Genomic DNA, 22,951 nt, shown 5'->3' with positions numbered 1-22,951 from the left:
TTAAAACAATAGTTTTGGAACGTACTCTGCTGTCATTTCGCAATTTTGACAAATCTAGACAAATGAATAATGTTGCCAAATAATAAATAACGTTATTATATCACCGTTGTAAAGAAAAATGAGTGCAGAAAAATGTTTTATAGAAAACCTACCCCGTCACACATGGAGAAAGTCAAAGAAACTAGTTACAAATTCAAATTACTAACTAGTTTCTTTTATGTCACCGCCTGTACATTTCAATACAAGCTAGTAATAATGGTGTGCGGTGTGAGCTTCAGTTTCCATTCAATTACTATGTCCGTGTGCGACGGGGTTAGCGATTTCACATTATTTTCTTGTGTTACACATAGATCACTAGTTACACATAGCAAGCATAGATTAGAGGATGATACTACCCGCAAAGTAAAACCAAATGCTTGAACTGTTGAAACAAAGACCAATTGTTGTTGCATTAACAACGTACAAGAGTAAAAAGTAGATAAGCAAAGCGACCTAAAGTACCGTCGTTATAATCGTTATTTTTTTCTATATAATAGCAACACTCATTTATCTGTCAATCGAGCGATTTGTCGGCCCTTTCGTGGAGCTACTGTTGTTCGGGTTTTTTACAATATTTTGTATACTATGCGGCTGTTATCGGTTAATAGCTGAAATCACCGAAGCTTAAGTGGCGTCTCGTAATTTGTGAGTATAAACTGAAGTATATAACAGACGTTTCTGCAACAAAAACGCAGTTCATTACGCCTTGTTTACACGTCTTCATATCGATGATTTCCCAGATCTATTTACAAAGGGGAGGATTCATTGCAATAAGCCTACTTAGTTTTCCATTGTGTTCGTTAATTACGCAGAGAAAAATAAAACTGCAACACCTTCCTTCGCCGAAGGTAGTAACGAATCTTTCTTTTGCATATTAACTCCTAAAGAACAAATGATAAATTTAACAACTCTGTTGTTGTAACCCACTCTCGTTACTTCCCCCTCCTATACTGATGTAACAATGTGATTAAGTGTTTTAATAAAGATATTTAAAAATGTACTGAGTTGTGAAAGTTTCAGCCACTATAACTTCCACTGTCATGCTTTAGTTCATTTTTACTTTCAAAAATTGCATTTTTTTTTGTTATAAATACATTATTACAACTCCTTACAGATATTTTATAAAAAAAAAACAAAAATGAATTGTTTTTTAAATTTTCACAAAATACTTTCCTTCGCAGGCAATGATAAAATGATTCCGTTAAAAGACAATCAGGATGTGGCTTCCTTTCTCGTCACAAAGCACTCTTGGAAGGGGAAGTATAAGAGGGTGTTCTCTATTGGCACCCATGGCATCACAACATATAACCCCGACCGTCTGGAGGTGACAAATAAATGGCTGTACTCTGATGTGATAACTGTTGCTTCGGCAAAACATTCAAACTCGGCTGCCAACCATGACTTCACGCTGGTCATGAAGAAGGATAAGAAGGTGGACACAATGAAGTTTTCGTCAGAACACAAATGTCTCATCTTGACTGAAGCCTTCAGATACAGACACCTGTTTGCTGAGAAACCAAAGGAGATATTTGTAAGTAATTCTCTGCAAGTTCTCTGCATGTTATATTACTTGTCTCAATTTTGTAATCTGTAAAGTATACCGTCATCATCATCACTAATTTAAGAGCTACACTCTTGTCTGTATACCATGCAATTTTTTTAGGGAAAAATATGGCAGTGGTTTCCCACTTGCCTTTCCCCCAAAAAGTAAAAAAAAAAGAAAAAAGGGAAAGTATACCATACTGCCTTGTTATCTGATAATTTATTTGTTATAATGGTAGAGCTGGGCATGCTTAAATGGAGACCCCAATCCACCAATAGTTAAGGCTATACATACATACATAAACTCACGCCTATTTCCCACCGGGGTAAGCAGAGACTAGAATTCCATTTGCATTTAAGGCTATATTGTAAAAGAAACAAACATTTTTTCTTTTTTTTTAATTTTGATAATTAGTAGACAATTATTGGTGCCTATTTGGACACTCACAAACCACACCTAATGTTAGTTTGACAACACATAAACTAATGCCGTCCTTCTCTAACAATAAGTTGAAGAAAGAGATAGAGCTAGTTTTAGTCCTGTCAAATTAAGTCAGTGGTTGCTGAAATTGGTACCATTATGTATTAATTTAGATTTTTCCTTTTTTTGTAGCCTACTATAGTAAATATTATTACTAAAAAGTCAAAGTCAAAGTATTTATTGCACACCATATGGTAAACATTTGTTATTTATAAATATTATAGTACCACATGTGGACCCCGGAGGGTATAACAAAAACAAACAAAAATATCAAGAAACTGCATTAGGCCAGAAATACAAAAAAAAAAAGTAATAATAAGTACTTAACATTAAACAAACATAATCTTAAAATAACTGTGAAAATCCTAAAAACTATTAATAACAACAAAATCTACATCACTTACAGTCTATTTATCATGTAAGAAAAATTCTTGCAGTGTGTAAAAACCTTTCTCAATTAGGAATTTTTAAGTTAATTTACTACTTTGTAATATATTTGTAATGTAGGCTCCTCTTTTTTTACTATTCTAATAATAGATAGAAATTATTAATTTATAATTTTAGAATAATGTTTAATCCAGTTTAAAATGGCCATAAAATTTTCTTTTACTATTTTCTACATCTCCTTATGTTAAAATAACATTCTTTAAAAATAGCTATGAATAATGTAAGCATTCATGACAATTTTAGTTTATAGTCTACCTTTTAAGTCAAGACGAGGAAAAGACAAAAAAAAATGTTGATTGTACATTTTTCCTCACATTTTTACATCTAACTTGATAAGAGGGCTTGTACTTCCTATTGTATGCGACTAATATTGTTTGCATTCATTATTTGTTGCAAAGGAAAGATTACAAATGGCTATGTTATTTTAAAATATTCTGGTAGACACTAACTTATTTTTTATTGAATTAACCAGTTCCAAAACTAGCTACTCTAATACGATCTCTGAACCGGCGTGCGTGTATGAAGCGATTGATGAATGTGGAGGAAGCAAGAGAAGTGTGTCAGGATCGAAGCAAATTGAATTCTTTAGTCTCTGCTTACCCCGGTGGGAAATAGGCGTGAGTTTATATATGAATGTATGCAAAACTAGCTCTATCTCTTTCTTTCACTTATTGTAAGTAAAGGACAGCAGCAAGTTTTTATTAGAATCAGCACCAATGAAGAATTTAACATAAAAGTAGTTGTTTTATTAAGAAGCAAGCTTAGTTCTTTATTGTTCATAGATATGATGTTCATCATCATCAATTTAAGAGCCACGCTCTTGTTGGTGCAGCATTTTCCATGCTACTTTTTAGGGAAAAATATGGCAGTGGTTTCCCTCTTGCCTCTTGAGATATGATGCTATTTACTGTTATTATAGTAGGTAACATTATTAGACATCAATGGATAGAATAAAATAGAAATTGTGTATATATAAAAGGATACTATGCAACCTTCTACAGTGAGGAGCCTGAGGGGCGGCTTGCGGGAATACGTTAGTTGGTCGACGTCGGCCCCCACCAAGTGTCATTCCTAGATCCCATTTCTCTTATGAGACCATACGTCATACATAAACTTTGTAAAATTTAAAAAATATAAATGTTATTGAAGCTGAAGAAGTATTTTCATAAAATATCAATAAAACAAAAAGGATGTTCATTGAAAATCAAGGAGATCATAGGATATTAGTGTATTTATGTACAATTCACTGTGTTATATGGATTTTATTACAGATCTTATCTTTCTTATAAAGTCGCTTTGCTTGTAATGTTTGCAATAAAATTAATTCAAGACAAGGATTGTACGGCGTGTCGTTGTTTTTGCTCGACTTGGCAGAGGCTCTGTCGTGCCCCCAGATTAATTTATTTTTTTGAATATTTTCCAGAGATACCAAGCATACAAGCACCACTGGAGCGGCACTCGCCTGCCAATAGTACTTGAAGTCGGACCATGCTCTCTTGAACAACTAGACCCTTCAACCCACACCTTGCTAGCTAGCTACCCGTACTGTGACCTCCAAGGCATCCTCCCAGTCAAAGACGTCCCTGGAGGGTTTGTCCTGGCCCTTGGTGGATACAGCAGACTTCACCTCTTTTCCAATGCAATGGACCATCAAATAATCATAAATAAAATGCTAGAAATGGCCAGTCTCACACTAAGTGTAAGCATCAAGGTGTTGTCGGCGACGTTTACTCTCGACGACTGCCATAATCAAAGATTTGGGAAGTATAGGTGAGTTTCTTAAGAACTTCTAATGTTTTTTTTTATTTATTTGTTTCACTCACAACAACTATCTTTACAGGCTAGCTTAATGCCAAAGAGTTGGGAATTTAAAATGAATAACTAATTATATTTCCCATACAATATTCGTTTTACTTAGTCGTAGTAGCATGCTTGTCTCTCACTTTGAAGTCACAGGTTCGATTCCAGCACAGGCCTAAATCAGTGATTGTCGAATTTGTTTTCGAATTCATGTTTGTATCATAAATGATTATCACGTGCTCAGCGATGAAGTAAAACATCGTGAGGAGATCCACATTCCCGAGAAATCCATTTTCGGAGGTATGTGATCTAACCTGTATTAGGCTGGATTTCCCTTCACGGGTTGGATGGTCAGACAGGCAGTCGCTTCTGTAAAAACCGGACCTGTCAAAACTTCAGGTTAGGTAAGCGGACCCTGTGAAATACTGGATAATTCTAGAGGGATGAATATTCGATTTTCTTTATATATATATTTATTTGCATTCTAAAGGTGACTGACCTTCACTGGCAAAAGTTATAACGTTATAACAAACAGTCACCTAAATATTGTGTTTGTGGTTCCTCTTTCAACTAATGACCTTCACAATTACATTTATCTAATGTTCACTGTCACAACACTCATATCAATTACAATATGATTGTCATGTGCCCAGACGAATGCACTAATTTCAAATGGACTTTATTGTTAATATTAATGACAGACTTTTCAGGCTACATTCCTCAAAAACAGTATAGATGGCGTTGTACAGATTTTCCTTCGTTTAACCTTCTAATTTCATGGATAATAGACATATTTATGCACGTTTTATCTTTGTTTTTGGGTATAAATGGTGACCTTTTTTATTACACCCAGGCACAATTACATCGTCCACCTATTATGTATGTAGGTACCAACATAATTCTATACATAATGTGATACAAATCATCATCATCATCACCAGCCCATTAACGTCCCCACTGCTGGGGCACGGGCCTTCCCTATGGATGGATAGGGAGATCGGGCCTTGAACCACCACGCGGGCCCAGTGCAGATTGGTGGTTATTAACGACTGCTAATGCAGCCGGGACCAACGGCTTAACGTGCCTTCCGAAGCAGGGAGGAGCTCGAGATGATTTTTTTTGTGGTCACCCATCCTATGACCGGCCTTTGCGAAAGTTGCTTTACTTCAACAATCGCAGACCGAGCGCGTTAACCGCTGCGCCACCGAGCTCCTCCAATACATATAGTGATACAAATATCAAGCATCAATTATTTTTACAATGCTTCTGCCATTACATTGTAATGAGAAAATAGGTAATTATCACGTTAAATCTGTACAACCCCATCTATATTGTTTTTGGTGAAAGTAGTATGGAAAGTTCCTCATTTACACATAATAAATACATAAATAGCCTAATGTCAAAGTAATCTAATACATACATAAACTCACACCCGCAATCCCTAATGGGGTGGGCAGAGCCACAAGTAATCAAAGACAACTTGCAGTCACTGTAAAGTAATCTAATATTTATTATTTTTATTGGTTTGCATCTGATGTACATATTGGTTATTCGCTAATAAATGAATTGAATTGAATACTTAACAGCATACTACTAATACATACTTAACTTCCAAAACATATTACTACTACTAATATATGTTGGTACTATTAATACCCCGTACCCCGATACCGCCGGCGTGGTCAACGATTTCCCTCATTCGGCGCTTATCGCTATCGACCCACTACGGTCGATTAAATCTTTCAAATATAAGCCTTTCAGACGACGCCTTGAGCCGAGGTTCGCGCCCAACTGGGCACCCTCAGCCCTGTTGTCTTCAGCCCTCAGCGCTCTCCATTTGTCCGGCCAATTAGTTAAAGCCATTGCAGCAACATTTCTATCTCCGAGTGTATATGTCACCGTAAAATTGTAAATAACGTTAGATTATAATCTATCTCGCGAGATTGTGAACTGTTGAAAAATTGTGAAACGTAATATACTGCTTACAATTTAACGTATTATTATTCGTCAGATTATAATCTATCGTTATAGCCATTAGATTATAATCTAACGTTATTTACAATTTTACGGTGACATATATATCGAATTGGACTGACGTGTATCATTGTGCTCTTCGAAAACCCGAACTTTAAATATAACGAATATGAAAAAATACCTCTACTTAAACAGCAAATATGCTTGACGAACTGATACATACTTAACTTGCAGTGGTGACCAGCATCAGACTTCGCTAAGTGAGTTCATCGTCCACAAGGTGAACCCTGCGCGTCATATGGAACCCATGCGACGGACATTATGTCTCTCCGACACGTGCATACTTGAGCGAGACCCGCAAACATACTCTGTAAGTTTACAGTTCTTTTTCAACATAACAAAAAATAAATACACACACACACACATATATATTATACACACATATATAACTAGCTTTTGCCCGCGACTTCGTCCGCGTGGCGTGTTATAAAAGAGAGATCTTTGTGTGTGTGGGAGAAAGGTTAAAAAATGCTTAATTTTATTATTTTTAAATGAGGTTCTAGTATAAGTAGCTCAGTTAAATAATGAATTGTTATTTATTTTTAGATTATTAGTTTATGATAATTTGGTTTAATATAAATTTAGGAAAATACGATCAGAGGAGGCTAACCCTGAAGTACCTATAAGCTTTCGTCTGGAATTCAGAGATGAGAATGTTTTTTTCGTACAAATGTTTTTTCCCGCTAATTCCCGTTCCCGTGGGAATTTCGGGAATTCCTTACTAAGTGCACCTCTACAGTACCTAAGCTACGTCCTTTCCAAATGTCAAGTGCCTACGTTTAGCCGTTTAGGCTGTGCGTTGATATGTCAGTCAGTCAGTTTCTCCTTTTATATATATTTAGAATTTGTGTGCACTGTGCAATAAAGTGTTATTATTATTAACATAGATTAAGGTTTAATTTTCCACCCTGGCTCGAATTTATTACGAGTCTGAAATTGTCAAATGGCAAAATTCATAAATAAGTTGTATAGAAAAAAAGAAAACGTTTTTGTTTAGTTTGTCTGTCTTTATTTAGTAATCAGAATTTCATAATCTATCTTTTACCTAGGAAACTACCCAATTCCTAAAATCGGGTGCGTGTATGGTGTATTTATAATTTTCTTCTTCAATTTTTCTTCTTTTCGATTTTCTTTTTTAAAAAGAGAAGAGATTTTCTACTGATATAGCGTTTATGCAATTTCAGGTGGTGTGTCTTCGACCTCTGAGCGATGTGTTTGCGCTCATAAGAGACCCGGATCATCCACAGAAGTTTTGCATTGAATATTTAAATGGACAGACGAGGACTTACTTAGCGGGCGAAAGGTATTCTTTATAATCATGTATACATACGGTCACGAGCATTAATATGTATACACTTTGGTACCATGTCACATTAACTTTTTTGACAAATTGAACTGTAAGTCTCACTAAATGTCAAATATGTTAGTGCGACAGAGTCCTAAAGTGAAAACTGTATATTGCTCATGAGTGAACATACGTACATACATATTCAGCCTATACACGTCCTATAGCTGGGCTGGGCACAGGCCTCCCCTCAATCAATCGGAGATTATATGGACCGTATACCACCACGCTGCTCCACTGCGGGTTGATGGAGGTGTTTTGACGGCTGATAGCCGCGTTCACGGCTTTACGTGCCCTTCTAAGCACTGAATCCTCTTACTTTTACGGACAATCAGGTTATTCAACCCTGCAATGTTTTAACACAACAGAGGACAGTCTCACAAAGTGACGCATGATCGACAGTTGTTAATTTTAAAATGAGTGAGTGAATGAATGAGTAGCCCGGCCGAATTAAATAGGTCTTAAAATAAAATAAACTGGTGTGTACAGGAATTAGTACCATTTTTTTGGGTATTTTTTACCAGTATTTATGAATTTCAGAGACGCTCTGTTAGCGTCGCTGCTGGACGGAGTGCGGTCGGCCGGGCAGAGAGACGTCCACGTCAGATCGTACCCCACTCCGCGCGCGTTCCGCTTAGGACCGCTGCACAGAGAAGTTGATGAGGAAACAGAGTCCAATCATTTAAGGTAACATAATTATTTCCTTTCATACAACTGGGCGGTTAAAATTTTAACTGTTCACCGATCATACGGCTCACCTCCTATTCAAATACAAAAAAAAAAACTTATAATGAGTTTTGCTTTTCATAGCACTCATCCGTGCTTTGGGAAACTCACAAAGAGAAAATCTTTATCCATTAGGTAACATAGTTATACTGTAAATTAACAATTTTTACATAACGAACGTCTCATCCGCCGAAAATTACTACAGCCTCGCACAACCTCTACCTTACTATCGCGTTGGTCTAACAGAAAGCTCAGTGAGGTGTGGGTACTTAGTTCATCTTACGATGAATGAGGAATTGGGCTATTGTTGTGAGCTTATGTTATACATACTTTTAGATGTACTATTAGATACTGTGAGAAGTACTATTAAATAGAAAAGAATCGATCGGTCTAATCTCGACTGATACATCACTATGCTAATAAACGTAATAAAGTATTATATAATTTTGTACCTAATTAATAATAATATTTAGTTAGATGTTATAATATTATTATAATAAGGCACCTAGTGTCGCCTCTTTTATATTGCCGTGCACTTGCAGGGCGTCACATGTACCTTTTTACTATGTTCCACCTTAATTTATGTATGTGACATGCAATAAATGAATATGAATGAATGAATGAATGAAACGTTACAACACTGGCTTCTGTACTTTGACAGATCTAACTCGTACCGCGCATTGAAGCTATTGTAAAACATAGATTTTTTTTACGTGACTTATTGTAGATTTGTCGCAGATGGCATTAACTACTTGGCCGGTCAAATAGAGAGCACTGAAGGAGAGTGAACACTCATCTGTAAATATCTGTACAGATGAGTGTTCTCTCTCCTTCAGTGCTCTCCATTTGTCCGGCCAAGTAGTTAATAAACAAACAAGTTGTTTTATTCTTTCATGTTTCCAGGTTATTTCAGAACCCCGTGGGAATGAACCGGGCGGAGGTGATCGAGCGGTTCAACGCTAACGTTGGATATAGCGGGCTCATTTACTCAGTCAGCCAAGACGTAAGAAAATACTCTATATACTTTCACATAATATACAATACTCTAGCCTAGTTGTAACTGTACATTACACCGACTATAACTTAACTACCATAACGGAGGGCCTAGCCAAAATGTAAAAAAAATCTGTTATCATCGACCATAGAATAAATAATGTTTAGAAGGGACACTCCCCCACGCATCGACACGATCTTGATTACCTTACTCCTCTTTGCTTTAGTTCATTTATGACGTAAGGAGTAAGTAGTGCGCGCGGACAGTCTGTCTCGGTCACACGCACGGCACGCAAGCGGCATACACTGCATTTGCGTAGTGTCTGTGAGAACGAGATTTTTGTATGGATTGTCTGGGGCGTGACGATATGCTAAAGCGAACAAATAAAGAAACTTCACGTGATTCGAGTGTCCCAGGCGAACAAGTCAGGCGAACGAGTGAGAGAGAGAGAGAGAATGAGAGAGAGAGAATGAGAGAGAGAGAGAGAGAGAGAGAGAATGAAAGAGTGAGAGAGACAGAGTGAATGAGTGAGATAGAAAGAGAGAGAGAGAGAGTGAGTGAGTGAGAGAGAGAGAGAGAGAACATTTATTCAAACAAAGCACACGTCCATAAAAACAACGAAAAATTAATTCGTTGTATCTGCAATAAAATTGATTAGCGTAACTTTAACACATCGACAACATTTTGGCTAGGCCATCTGTAGACATTTCATAAATAATTCATTTGATGAGACCTATTTTCCATGGAATCGCTATTTACTTACTTTATTATAACTATCTTGCACATACATACATACATACATATATTAGTTAGTGCCATTCGGATTTGTTCACGCACGCGTGATCGGCCCGCCGCGCATGCGTAATATTTAATGTACAGCCATCTCGCGCATCTCGAGTTATAACTTACAACAGCTTGAATATAACTTTTTCAAAGAAACATTGGAATATATCACACACTATACAGGGTGTTAGTGACATCGTAACGAAAACTTTGAGGGATGATTCAGACCATGATTCTGAGTTGATATCAAGTGGAATTTTCCGTCGCAAAAGTATGGATAGGAAAATAATTAAAAAAAAACACAAAAAAATTCATGTATTTTTTGACAGGAAATTCCACTTGATATCAACTCAGAATCATGGTCTGAATCATCCCCCTCAATATTCGTTACGGTGTCACTAACACCCATACCTACTTGTATGGCTACCGTATGTACTTGTAAGGGGTGTAAGTGACATCGTAACGAATACTGAGAGGGATGATTCAGCTGATTATTCTGAGTTAATATCAAGTGGAATTTTCCATCACAAAAGTATAAAATTAAAAATAATTTTAAAAAACTAAGAAAAATACATGATTTTTGCGACGGAAAAATCCACTTGATATCGACTCAGAATCATGGTCTGACTCATCCCTCAAAGTTTTCGTTACGATGTCACTAACACCCTGTATACACTAAAATAATTTTCACTAACACAGTTGGCTCGATCATTATCTGTAATGGTCGAATGTGGTGGTGGAGGTATATCCATCTCAAGATGAACTAAGTACCCTCGCCTCACCGAGCTTTCTGTTAGACCAACGTGACAGGTGGTGAGCCGTATCGCCGTCTATAATAGGATGGTTTTTTACTAAACATCAAAACACGAAATTATTATGGAATATGTATGAAAAAGCACACTGTGACGTCACAGAAAAACGTGATAAAATGTCTGATTTATTATTTCGTTTTCTTGATTAAAATTCATAAAAAATATAAGTAAAAAAAAGATTTTTTTTCGTTAGTTTTAGATCTGTCTTTATTTAGTAATCAGAATTTATCTTGAACATAGTACAGTCATGAGCAATATAGTGTACCCACTTTAGGACTCTGTCGCACTAACATATTTGACGTTTAGTGAGACTTACAGTTCAATTTGTCAAAAAAGTTAATGTGACATGGTACCAAAGTGTATACAATACATATTAATGCTCGTGACCGTACATAACCCAATCGAGCCACCTGTGTTAGTAAAATAAAAACTGCACTGCATATACACATTTTACATGACCCTAAACTTATATACTTATTTTCGTTGCCATATTTAATATTGTTTTGCATTACTTTGGGCATATTAAAGTAATGTTGTGTGTATCTAGGCCCGCCCCCTGTTGTGGCTGTTTCTTACATGGGATCTAGTAAGTCCCCGACATTTTATATATTTTCTACCCTCTTTGCTTTTTAATTTGGTTGAGGGCAACACCATGGAAAATTTGTCACTAGAATCCTTCTAGAATTTTCTAGACTCTTCTAGAATCATTTTTGTAGGACGCCATCTTGAAATTGTAATTCTTGTCTATTGTAAATACGAAAGTCGTGTCTCATTTTGTAAATTCCACCTGTATCAAACTGTTTCTCACATATCGCAACTATGTTTATGTATATAAAGCTTGCTGTTCTTTATTTAGACCTAGAAATAACATTACCTTTTCAATGGCAATTCTTTATGTTTTTAAATGATTTTCCACTTAAAAACCTAGTGAACGTCTTTGTTAATTTGTTAAAGAAAACCGGGTTTAACGAATTCGAAGAGTTCGTTATATAATGGCATTTGAGAATGCTCGTGTAACATTTGTACCATAAAACGATGTACTTAAAAGTGCCTACTTTCGGGAATTATTTCTAGGTCTTCCAATCTGGGGGTTAAAAAGACCATAGCAAAGCATTATTGCTTTTTACATGAATTGCTTCTTTGTGGCCTTTTTAACCTCCCTCTTGCCCAAAATTCTGTTCCCATATTGACGTTCTAATATTTCCCTTTCAGCGCTTGTTCGCGGAAAACAAAGAGAAGTTAATAACGGGGGCTTTAACGGCTATCATGTCGAGTGTGTCCTCTGGGACCAACCTGGTGCCGCGCGAGTTGGAAGCTTTGTTTCACGCGTTGCGACGGCTTTGTGCCAGTAAAGTCGGGTTTGCTGCCTTCACCGCTTTGCCGGGGTGAGCATAAAGATGAACCTACATAATGTATTTGTTCAAAGCCCAAACGACTGATAAGTTTTGTACTTTTAATAAAGGAGTTAAGTCAGTCGAGGATGGATGGACATAGAAATTTTAGGCAAAAAGTATGTTTTCGAATAATTTGTAATTAAAATATTTGTTTCGAAAGTAAAATGTTTGGGCCAATCTGTATTTGTAGTTTTTACATGTACCATGATTAGAATGACACCATAACAGAAACAGACTAAAGATATGTCTATTTCGCACTAACTAACCTAACATGTAGGTTAGTACGAAAGAGAGGAGAGATATGGCATTTAATCATGCTACGTTTAAGGGGGATAAAATCTTCACACTAGTTCTAGGCAGCGCGGCGTGTCGTAGCTCATTGTAAGTAGTAAGATGGAGGTTTATTTGAATTTGAGTTCGATGTCTCCATAGACTTTTACGTAAGGACATTAATTTCTGACTCGAACAACTTCTTATTTTTGAGAGACTCGTGTCTTTGCCTTTCTAGGTATAAGTCCTTTAATTTTCCGTTTAGGTTCCGCGAATGGATCGGCACGGCGGTAGTGAACGCGTTACGCCGCGGTTCAGCGGCATGCTCCCACGCGGCCCTTGACGCCGTGTGCGCGCTGATGCAGCCGATGCATCAAGAGCCGGACCTTCGACAGGAGCAGCTGAACAAAGCCAGCATGCTGTCATCTGCCACCTTCCTCGAGGGGCTGCTCACAATGTGGGCGGATCACGTGGTAAGATAAACGAGATTTGCATAGCGAAAATCCCTCGTTTGAACGCAATAAACTCAGAAACTACCGAACGGATTATCGTACGGTTTTCACCATCGGATGGAGTGATTCAAGTAGAAGGTTTTAGAGTATAAATATGCTCTGCTGCATGTACAAAGTCGGAGCAGTTCGGTAAACATAAATGCAGCGGCACTAGGCGCCGTGTGCGCGCTGATGCAGCCGATGCATCGAGAGCCGGACCTTCGACAGAAGCAGCTGAACAAAGCCAGCATGCTGTCATCAGCTACCTTCCTTGAAGGGCTGCTCACTGTGTGGCCGGATCACGTGGTAAGATAAACGAGATTTGTGCGACAACCACTAAATATTATAAATCAAAGTCTCCCGTTTGAACGAGATAAACTTAAAAAGTATCGAACGGTACTTCATACGGTTTTCATTGCTAAATGGAGTGAATGAAGAGGAAGGTTTTAGTGTAAATATGCTGACAAGAATTTCTAATTAATGTAATACCTTTTAGTAGCTTTGAGCAGTGGGGAAAAGGGATTGTCCTCTGTGTGTGTGTGTGTGGCTGAACAAAACATAAAAACTATTTTTGTAACCTATTATTTAAGCTCTCTGTCAATTCATCTAATGCATATATACGTACAATAAAATACATTATATTTCCCAACAGACTGCGGGTAGCGGAGCGTTGGTAGTGGCGGCCATGTTGGATTTCCTGACATTCGCGCTGTGCGTACCGTACAGCGAAACGACGGATGGGAAACAGTTCGATCAGCTGCTGGAAATGGTCTCCAATAAAGGACGGGTGCTGTTCAAACTTTTCGAGGTGAGTTGCTGTATTCCGGTATTTTAGTAACTTTTCAAAAAGTCCTTTGAGAAGCGGGGAATACATTTGTCACATTGGGTGGCGGCCTCTGTAGTCCAGTGGTTGAGCGTTGAGCTCACAATCCGGAGGTCTTGGGTTCTAATCCTGGCGGGGACATATCACAAACATCATCTGGTCTCTAGTTTGGTTTGGTAATTGGGCTGATCATTATTTACTCTTGCGCCTAGCGTCTTGTCTCGTCAGCAGCGACCCAATGTAACGTGTAAAATTTCCGACCTGCCCAGCACCCGTCGATGGCCATAGTGAAGGGCGCGGGGCTGGTGATGCGCGCGCTGGTGGAGGAGGGCGGCGGCGGCGTGGGCCCGCGCATGCAGGCGCTGGCGCTGGCCGAGGCCGCGCTGCCGCGCCACCTGCTCACGGCGCTGTACGCGCCGGCGCGCCTGCACCACCGCCACCTGGCGCGCCACCTCGTGGCGCTGTGGCTCGTGGACCACGCGCCCGCGCACAACCTGCTCAAGAGGATTATGGTAAACGAAACGGAAATGGAAAACGCGTGCGTGTATCAAATGATTGATGTATGTGGAGGAAGCAAGAGAAGTGTGTAAGGGTCGATGCAAATGGAATTCTTTGCTTCCCCCGTGGGAAATAAGCGTGAGTTTACGAGTATGTATGTGTGGTCTTGATAACGTCAAAGTCAAGTCGTATCCTGTGGATTAACACTTGATGAGTGATCACTGTATACTTTATGAATTTGAATTCACGTTTGCATCATAAATAATAGGCTAGTTTCCAACTAGTCAAATCGGTTACTTTTTACTAAACGTCAAAACACGACGTCGACGACGATGACGTCATACTCGTTGTTACTTATAATAAATAAAATTCTCAAATAAGTCGAAACGTAAGATTAGATTGATTTTCGAATATCTTAGACTAGTTTCTATTTCTAGATAAGCATTTTATAATTAATCTGTGATCTAGACGTATCTGCTGTCTCCCTCGCACTTACATTAAGATTGAAAACTTGTATGGAGTTTCCGAAGTGTGATATCAGTTACAAGACGTCTTTATATGTTTGTTTATTTGCGTATGCCACATTAATTGTTCCATATTAACACCACCCTTTATCTTCACAGCCATCGGGCCTGCTAGCGTTCCTAGAATCAACAGAACCCCCTCCCGCTCAGGCGCTAGAAGACGAGCGCGTGGAGGAAAGAGACAACCTGTCACTGGCGCAAGCGACGGTGAAGCCACGCGCCGCGCACTGGGAGGCGTTAGAGAGACAAGTCAAATATGTTGAAAAACATCTTGAGGTGAGCATACTACTTTTCCTTAGCCATCTTCTTCTTCTATCGTGTGGGTTGTGAGGTGAATTACCAACCTCATCAACCCTGGTGTCCGACCATCATGGTCCACAGACAGGGTCCACATAATATCAGCGTGGTGGTTCACGCTGCGACCTGTACTGAGTGAGGCCCTTTTACCTCAGGACGTCCACCACCTTATGATCATTTCGACAAACATCCGTCTTGCTTTTTTTTGTAATTGTTTAGTGTACTTTCTAGAAATTCTTTCACGGTATCAAAACATGTTTTAGACAGCCGTTATTAAAGCCGTAGTAGTCCAGTTGGTAGAACGTTTGCCTCTCATTTTGAGGTCGCAGGTTCGTATCCATCACAGGACTAAACCAATGAATGTCGAATTTGTTTTCGAATTCATGTTTGGATCATAAATGATTATCACGTGCTCAGCGGTGAAGGAAAACATCGTGAGGAAACCCACATTCCCGAGAAATGCATTTTCGGAGGTATGTGACCTAACCTGTATTGGGCTGGTTTTTCCTTCCCAGGTTGAAAGGTCAGACAGGCAGTCGCTTCCGTAAAAAACCGGACCTGTCAAATCTTTAGGTTAGGTAAGCGGACCCTGTGAAAAACGGGATAACGCTAGGGAGATGATGGACAGCCGTAATTACATTGTACTTATTATTTTGACCCTTTTTTAAATCTTTATTTAAAGAGCTTAGTCACTACTGCCTATGTCGCTCTGTAACAACTACATATTTAAAGAAAAAAAAAAAAAACAAGATGAGTTCAGAACTCCGATAAGTTATTGCAGTTTTAAACCCACTCTGACTAATCGATATAGTGCTTTAGCTTCCCTGGACAAAGGAGAAGCCAAAACACTGTTACATACTCCAACCTCCTTAATACTACAACCTACAATTTGAGTAACATTATTCCTATGATTGTCATTTGGAATACACTCTAACATTATGTGCAGTACATCCTCCACTACCCCAATTTGATCATTTTGTTTCATATTTTTACCCAGCACTACGCCCAATTAGCGCTCCAGCACTGGGCGCAGCGCTCGGGGCGGTCGCTGAGCACGGAGCGGCAGAACGCCATCAGGGAGCGGCCCGTGGTGCTGCGGCGACGCCGCGAGCGGCTCAAGTCCACCGCGAACTGGCCGCTATTCTACTACCAGTTCCACAGAGACCACGCGCTGCCCAACCTCATATGGAACCATACTGTGAGTATATCGAGAGAAGTATATTTGTGACAAGTATACCTGAGCATATAGGATTACGAAAGCAGTATATAAAGCGAAAGTTGACACTCTACACTACATAACATTGAACAGGGTTGATGGGGTTGGTAATCCACCTCACAACCCACACGATAGAAGAAGAGAAGCGAAAATCGATGGTAGGGCTGGCAGAGGAAGACGTAAAATGACGTGTATTGACCAAATTGGAGATATCCTTAGAAAAGGTTCAGTACGATCTACTCTGAACCGGCGTGCGTGTATGAAACTTAAAAAATAGCAGTTGTCAATCATCTGTCCCTTTCCTTTTCGGCGGATAAGAAAATGACGGGTATAACTTAAAATAAAATTAGGTGTATGCAGGAATCGAGGCCATTTTCTGCCTAAAATTGACGTGTGTTCCATAAATGTTATGCCTGTCGATTACCCGTCCCTTTCCTTTTCGGCGGGCAAGAAAATTACAGGTATAACTTAAAATAAACTTAGACAGGAATTTGCACCATTAAAAATCCCTTCCAAAATTTTATTTGGCCAATAACCGGACAGAATTAAGTTGACGTGTTGATTTGACCTGTGCTACGTCAAACGGATTGCATATGAGCGAGATGCCTATTTTAATCGCCCGGGCAATTGCATTTTAAAATTAGAGTTGTCAATCATCTGTCCCTTTCCTTTTCGGCGGATAAGAAAGTGACGGGTAAAGTGGGTACATGATATTGTTCATGACTGTACGGTCACGAGCATTAATATGTATACACTTTGGTACCATGTCACATTTACTTTTTTGACAAATTGAACTGTAAGTCTCATTAAATGTCAAATATGTTAGAGCGACAGAGTCCTAAAGTGGGTACATGATATTGTTCATGACTGTACAGACAAGAGAGGAGCTCCGTCAAGCGCTGGACAACGAGTTACGCGCGTTTACATCGGACCGCGAGGTGGCAGGGAACACTCTGACGTCATGGAACCACGCCGAGCTCGAGGTGCACTACCAATGTCTGCAGAACGAGGTCAAGATCGGCGACTACTACCTCCGGATACTGCTCGAGCAGAGGGACAATGACGACAGTCCTATTAGGAAATCGTGAGTTGAATATTATTTTATAAATAGACTTGCGCAACTCTCTGACGTTATGGAACCACGCCGAGTTACATGGTCATTAGCGATTGTTCTGTTTATACATGATATTAGTGACATCGTAACGAATACTGAGGGAAATGATTCAGACCATGATTCTGAGTCGATATCAAGTGGACTTTCCTGTCGGAAAATACATGAACATTTTGGTGTCTTTTTAAATTATTTTCCGTTCCATACTTTTACGACGGAAAGTTCCACTTGATATCAACTCAGAATCATGGTTTGAATCATTCCTCAAAGCTTTCGTTACGATGTCACTAACATTCTGTATAATATTTATGCTACAAATACACATGTGTGTACATTACATTTACATTCTGTTATTACATACAAAATCTCACGCCCGTAGACTAAAGGGATGGGCAAACTCAAAAATTGGTTAAACATATATTTACAGCTTAAATGAGTTTTAAAAAAGTTACATTTTTAGTTTCATTTTTCACATGTGTGTACATTACATTTACATTTTGTTATTACATACAAAATCTCACGCCCGTAGACTAAAGGGATGGGCAAATTCAAAAATTGGTTAAACATATATTTACAGCTTAAATGAGTTTTAAAAAAGTTACATTTTTAGTTTTATTTTTTTATAAAAGCAATTGTAGTATACTATATGAAGCGAAGGTTCGTGGTAGGGCTGGCAGAGGAGAATACCTAGAAGGATGTACATTGACCAAATTGGAGATGTCCTTAGAAAAGGTTCAGTACGAACTATTCTGAACCAGCGTGCGTGTATGAAACGATTGATGATTGTGGAGGAAGCAAGAGAAGTGTGTCAGGATCGAAGCAAATGGAATTAGCATACATAGTCTTTACTTACTCTGGTGGGTAATAGGCGGGATTTTATGTATGTATGTATTTTTTTTAAGTTTAGTCCGACTTTGGTACCATGTTCTCTAAAAATAATTTTCATTTAATTTCCTTTTTTGATGTAGACCAACAGTTTTGCAAAGTATGGACAAAAGGTAGAACTAAAGATGAAGTATCTTTGCCGTATAATAAAAAAAATATATTTTCATTTGTATTATTTTATTTTAGGTATGAATTCTTCAATGATCTGTATCACCGGTTCCTGTCGACACCCAAGGTAGAAATGAAGTGCATGTGTCTCCAAGCTATGAGTATAGTCTACGGACGGTACTTTGAGGACATCGGACCTTTCGCCGATACTAAATACATCGTGCAAATGTTAGATAGGGTAAGATTTTTATATCTCAATATATTATACTAAAAACCGGACTTGTCTCCTGACAACGGTCTCCGAGGTCCTCTGGTTTGAGCGTTGGGCTCACGATCCGGAGGTTCCGGGTTCAAATCCCGGTGGGGACATATCACAAAAATCACTTTGTGATCCCTAGTTTCGTTAGGACGTTACAGACTGATCACCTGATTGTCCGAAAAGTAAGATTATCTGTGCTTCGGAAGGCACGTTAAGCCGTTGGTCCCGGTTATTACTTACTGATGTAAGAACATGTTACATGAGTTATGTCAGCGGCCTAAGGCGGCTCAATAATATCCCTGACACCAGGGTTAATGGGGTTGGTAATCCACCTCACAACCCACACGATAGAAGAAGAAGACCGGGCCTGTCTTATTTTCAGGTTAGGTAAGCGGACCCTGCGATCCATACTTCTTAGAACGTGACATTTCCGTAGATTTTTTAAAATTTATTGTTTTTATATGACGTGTTATTCAAGCTAGTATATAACAGTGGGCTTACTAAAAACTAAACAATGTATGATTTTTCCAGACCTGTGATAGAATGGAGAGAGACAGATTAGTGCAATTTCTATCCAAACTGATATTACATAGAAGAAACGTCAGTGAAATATTAGAATGGAACGGTATAAGGTGAGTTTTTTTTTTAAAAGAAAAGCAGTCAAACGTCGTACTCATTGTTACTTAAATCATAAATAAAATTCGAAGCCGAATCCGATTCGTTTTTTCGATGCCGCTAGTGTAATGGGTTCGTTTGGACCAGGTCAGATTCAGAACACTTAAACGCCTAGTTGGACGTGACGAAGTTACGTATGTTTCTGATTATGCGACAAATTGTATTATTATAATAAAATTCGAATATAAGTCGAAAAGTAAAATGAGATTGATTTCTGATCGTCTCAGACTGGCTTCTATTTCTAGATAAGCATTTCATAGTTTATCTTTGATCCAGTCAAATACCCTATATTTTCCGTCAATTTAGAAAGGATAGAGTCGAAAGATAGATAGAGTCGTGTTGTGAGACCATCAAAATTTTCTTGGATTCGGTTTTCAAACTCTTTCTACACGTACATTGTTTTAGGTTTACGCGGTTATGATCATAATTAAAACACATAATAAAGGGTATCCCGTGATCATGGCACTTGCAACAGTGTCGAAATATCGGGAGTCTCATATTCCTGATTTAAATGCGGTAAGAACCCATTGTTATGTGTCTCTCTACACATGCTCAATTTCTTCCAGAATCCTAGTAGACTTAATGACATTGGCCCACTTACACACATCACGAGCAACTGTACCAGCTCAGAGCAACGTGATAGAAGGGCCGCAACAACAACAGGGCGGCGGCGACCGCGAGTGGTACTACAACGTGGAACAGGGGGACAAGGTGCAGAGGAAGGGGCCTGTTAGCTTCCAACAGGTAGGTACATGCAGTAAATACATAATAAATAGCGGTCAAACGCGTAACCCTCCTTTTTGATTCGCCGCAGTCTGGTACAAAGAAATCAAAACAGAAGAGTACTTTTCAAAGATATACTAAGCTACATTCCAACATACAACTTTACCAATATCTACAATTAAGACTGTTCCAAAGGATTAAGTAAATGAAGCGATTCTATTGGTGCTACCAAACACGTCCCTCGCTGTGCATCCTCGCACATATTTGGTGGAAATCCAGCTTAAGGGTTAGCACCTTGTAAATGTTCAAAAATCATGAATCTAAGTAAGGAGAAAGCTTTTGTACTGGATACTACACAATTTGACATTAAAAAGGTTAGAAGTTAAATACGAATTAAAACAAGTCTACTCCACATATTCCCTTAACCAAGTGTTTTCAAAAATTCCAGTTGAAGGACCTATACAAGTCCGGCGAGATCAACAACAAGACCAAATGTTGGGCCAACAGCATGGAAGGTTGGCGCGCAGTGGCCAGTGTGCCGCAGCTGAAATGGACGCTCGTTGCGAGAGGAACCGCTGTAATGGACGAGAGTGCCCTGGCCGCAACCGTCTTAGATCTGCTCATTACTTGTACGAGATACTTTCCTAGCAGGTAAATTGATATATCAGGCTTATTTCTATCGTCAAAAACTTGGACAAATGTTGAGCCAACAGCATAGAAGGTTGACACCGCGGTTCTGTAAGAGTGTCGGCCGTCTAGATCTGTCCGTTACATACATTAATAAATGGAATCACAAGCAAAATATATCTATACCCAGCAGTGGGTAATTTTGAAATGGCACAACTATTATGACAATACTTTAGGTTAGACTATAACCACAATATCAGGTAGTTTTATCTTCCCATTATATGATCAAAATGGCTCACGATCCGGAGGTCCCGGATCCCGGTGGGGACATATCACAAAAATCACTTTGTCATCCCTGGTTGGCAGTATTGTCCTACCCCAACCAGGCTGTATGGGCTGGTCACCCGTTTGTCCGAAAGTAAGATAGAGAAGAAAGAGAGAAGGCACGTTAAGCCGTTGGCCTTGGGTATTGATGTAATTATGTAGTTGTTACATGAGCTATGTTAGGGGCCTTTGGCGGCTCAATAGCAACGCTGAAACCAGGGTTGCTGAGGTTGGTAATCCATCTCACAACCCACAGGATAGAAGAGTGACAATTGATATTTTTGTTGATGAGACATTCAACAAATACATATTTATGTAAAAATTGTCGATTCAAAGTGTAACTATGTTACCAACTGAATAAATATATTTTTGAGTTTGAGTTTGACATTGGTATTTGGTAATGTATTTTGCAGAGACGAAGAAGACGCCGTGATACGGCCGCTGCCAAAAGTGAAAAGGATGCTGTCTGAACCGGCTTGCTTAGCGCACGTCGTCCAGTTGCTGCTTACATTTGACCCTATACTTGTTGAAAAGGCAAGATCTTATTTACTTTGACTAAATGATACATACATAAACTCACGCCCATAATCTCTAATGGGGTGGGTAGAGCCACAATTAATCAGAGACAACTTGTAACCACTGTTGATATGATGTCGTCATAAGCAGACAGTTCCAGTCCTTTGCTGTTCGCATCAAAAATGTAGAGGCAAAACGTTTAGTGCGGATTGGTGGTATATCCACAACATAAGGATGGAATGTAGCCGACGTCTAGTTCTCCGTAGATGGAATTGAGTGGGTGGAATTAAGTCGAAGTTCCTGTGCAAACGTCATATTGAATGTAATATGTTTGTACTGTTAATGTGCCTAGCCTAATAATAAATAAATAAATAAATGCTATTTTGGGTGGAGTATCCGGAGTTTGGTATAAGCATACCGTTTGGATGTGCTAAAACATTGAATATAACTCAATAGTACTTACGCTGCTTTCAATATTAACCTCGCGCCGTATCGTGCGTGCGTACGTGCGATCTACATATACATACATACATACATAAACTCACGCCCGTTATCCCTAATGGGGTGGGCAGAGCCACAAGCAATCAAAGACAACTTGCAGCCACTGTTGATACGATGTCTTAAGCTGGATATGATGAACCTTATGGTGATAAGGGATCAGCCTATCGCCCATAACATTAGTCCATCATGTTAGATTAGTCGATCTACATATATATTTCCTTTTACGCGCTATATTGACACTAAAATACTTCCAGGTGGCAACCCTCCTTTACGAAGTGATGCAAGACAACCCGGAGATATCCAAGTTGTACCTAACAGGCGTCTTCTACTTCATGCTGCTGTACACTGGCTCCAACTTGTTACCAATCGCAAGATTCCTAAGACTGACTCACATGAAGCAGGCGTTCAGAGCGGATCAATCCAGCTCAGACATAATGCAAAGGTCTATACTGGGACAGCTGCTGCCTGAAGCGATGGTGTGTTATCTGGAGAATCACGGCGCTGAAAAGTTTGCTCAAATCTTCCTCGGCGAATGGGACACCCCTGAGGCTATTTGGAACTCGGAGATGAGGTATGTCTTGTAAAGAATTGTTAAGTGGAACTTTTAGGATCTGTGTTAACTTGCGAAGGAATTCATAGAGATATGGAAACGGCATACAAATAATAATAGTATTAAAAACCCAGTGACGTAAGTATGTAGTCGTTA

General features: G+C 39.0%; 1 protein-coding gene across 1 annotated transcript in view; it reads left to right on the top strand.

The window, feature by feature from the left end:
• Positions 1 to 554: 554 nt before the first annotated feature.
• LOC126374285 (dnaJ homolog subfamily C member 13) overlaps positions 555 to 22,951 on the top strand; it is a 41,085-nt gene continuing 18,688 nt past the window's right edge. The window contains exons 1-20 of the mRNA XM_050020808.1: positions 555 to 684; positions 1,221 to 1,570; positions 3,933 to 4,279; positions 6,518 to 6,653; positions 7,528 to 7,646; positions 8,229 to 8,375; positions 9,318 to 9,417; positions 12,216 to 12,388; positions 12,933 to 13,140; positions 13,811 to 13,966; positions 14,251 to 14,493; positions 15,103 to 15,279; positions 16,298 to 16,498; positions 17,392 to 17,600; positions 18,699 to 18,858; positions 19,411 to 19,511; positions 20,121 to 20,298; positions 20,726 to 20,928; positions 21,642 to 21,762; positions 22,500 to 22,816. Coding sequence (XP_049876765.1) covers positions 1,232 to 1,570; positions 3,933 to 4,279; positions 6,518 to 6,653; positions 7,528 to 7,646; positions 8,229 to 8,375; positions 9,318 to 9,417; positions 12,216 to 12,388; positions 12,933 to 13,140; positions 13,811 to 13,966; positions 14,251 to 14,493; positions 15,103 to 15,279; positions 16,298 to 16,498; positions 17,392 to 17,600; positions 18,699 to 18,858; positions 19,411 to 19,511; positions 20,121 to 20,298; positions 20,726 to 20,928; positions 21,642 to 21,762; positions 22,500 to 22,816 — 3,635 coding nt within the window. The 5' untranslated portion in view covers positions 555 to 684; positions 1,221 to 1,231. The remainder of the gene's footprint in view (positions 685 to 1,220; positions 1,571 to 3,932; positions 4,280 to 6,517; positions 6,654 to 7,527; positions 7,647 to 8,228; positions 8,376 to 9,317; positions 9,418 to 12,215; positions 12,389 to 12,932; positions 13,141 to 13,810; positions 13,967 to 14,250; positions 14,494 to 15,102; positions 15,280 to 16,297; positions 16,499 to 17,391; positions 17,601 to 18,698; positions 18,859 to 19,410; positions 19,512 to 20,120; positions 20,299 to 20,725; positions 20,929 to 21,641; positions 21,763 to 22,499; positions 22,817 to 22,951) is intronic.

The sequence above is a fragment of the Pectinophora gossypiella genome, chromosome 17 (assembly GCF_024362695.1).
Source record: "Pectinophora gossypiella chromosome 17, ilPecGoss1.1, whole genome shotgun sequence".
NCBI lineage: Eukaryota > Metazoa > Arthropoda > Insecta > Lepidoptera > Gelechiidae > Pectinophora > Pectinophora gossypiella.
Note: the sequence above shows the minus strand (reverse complement) of the source record. Positions and strands in the feature narration are given on the sequence as shown.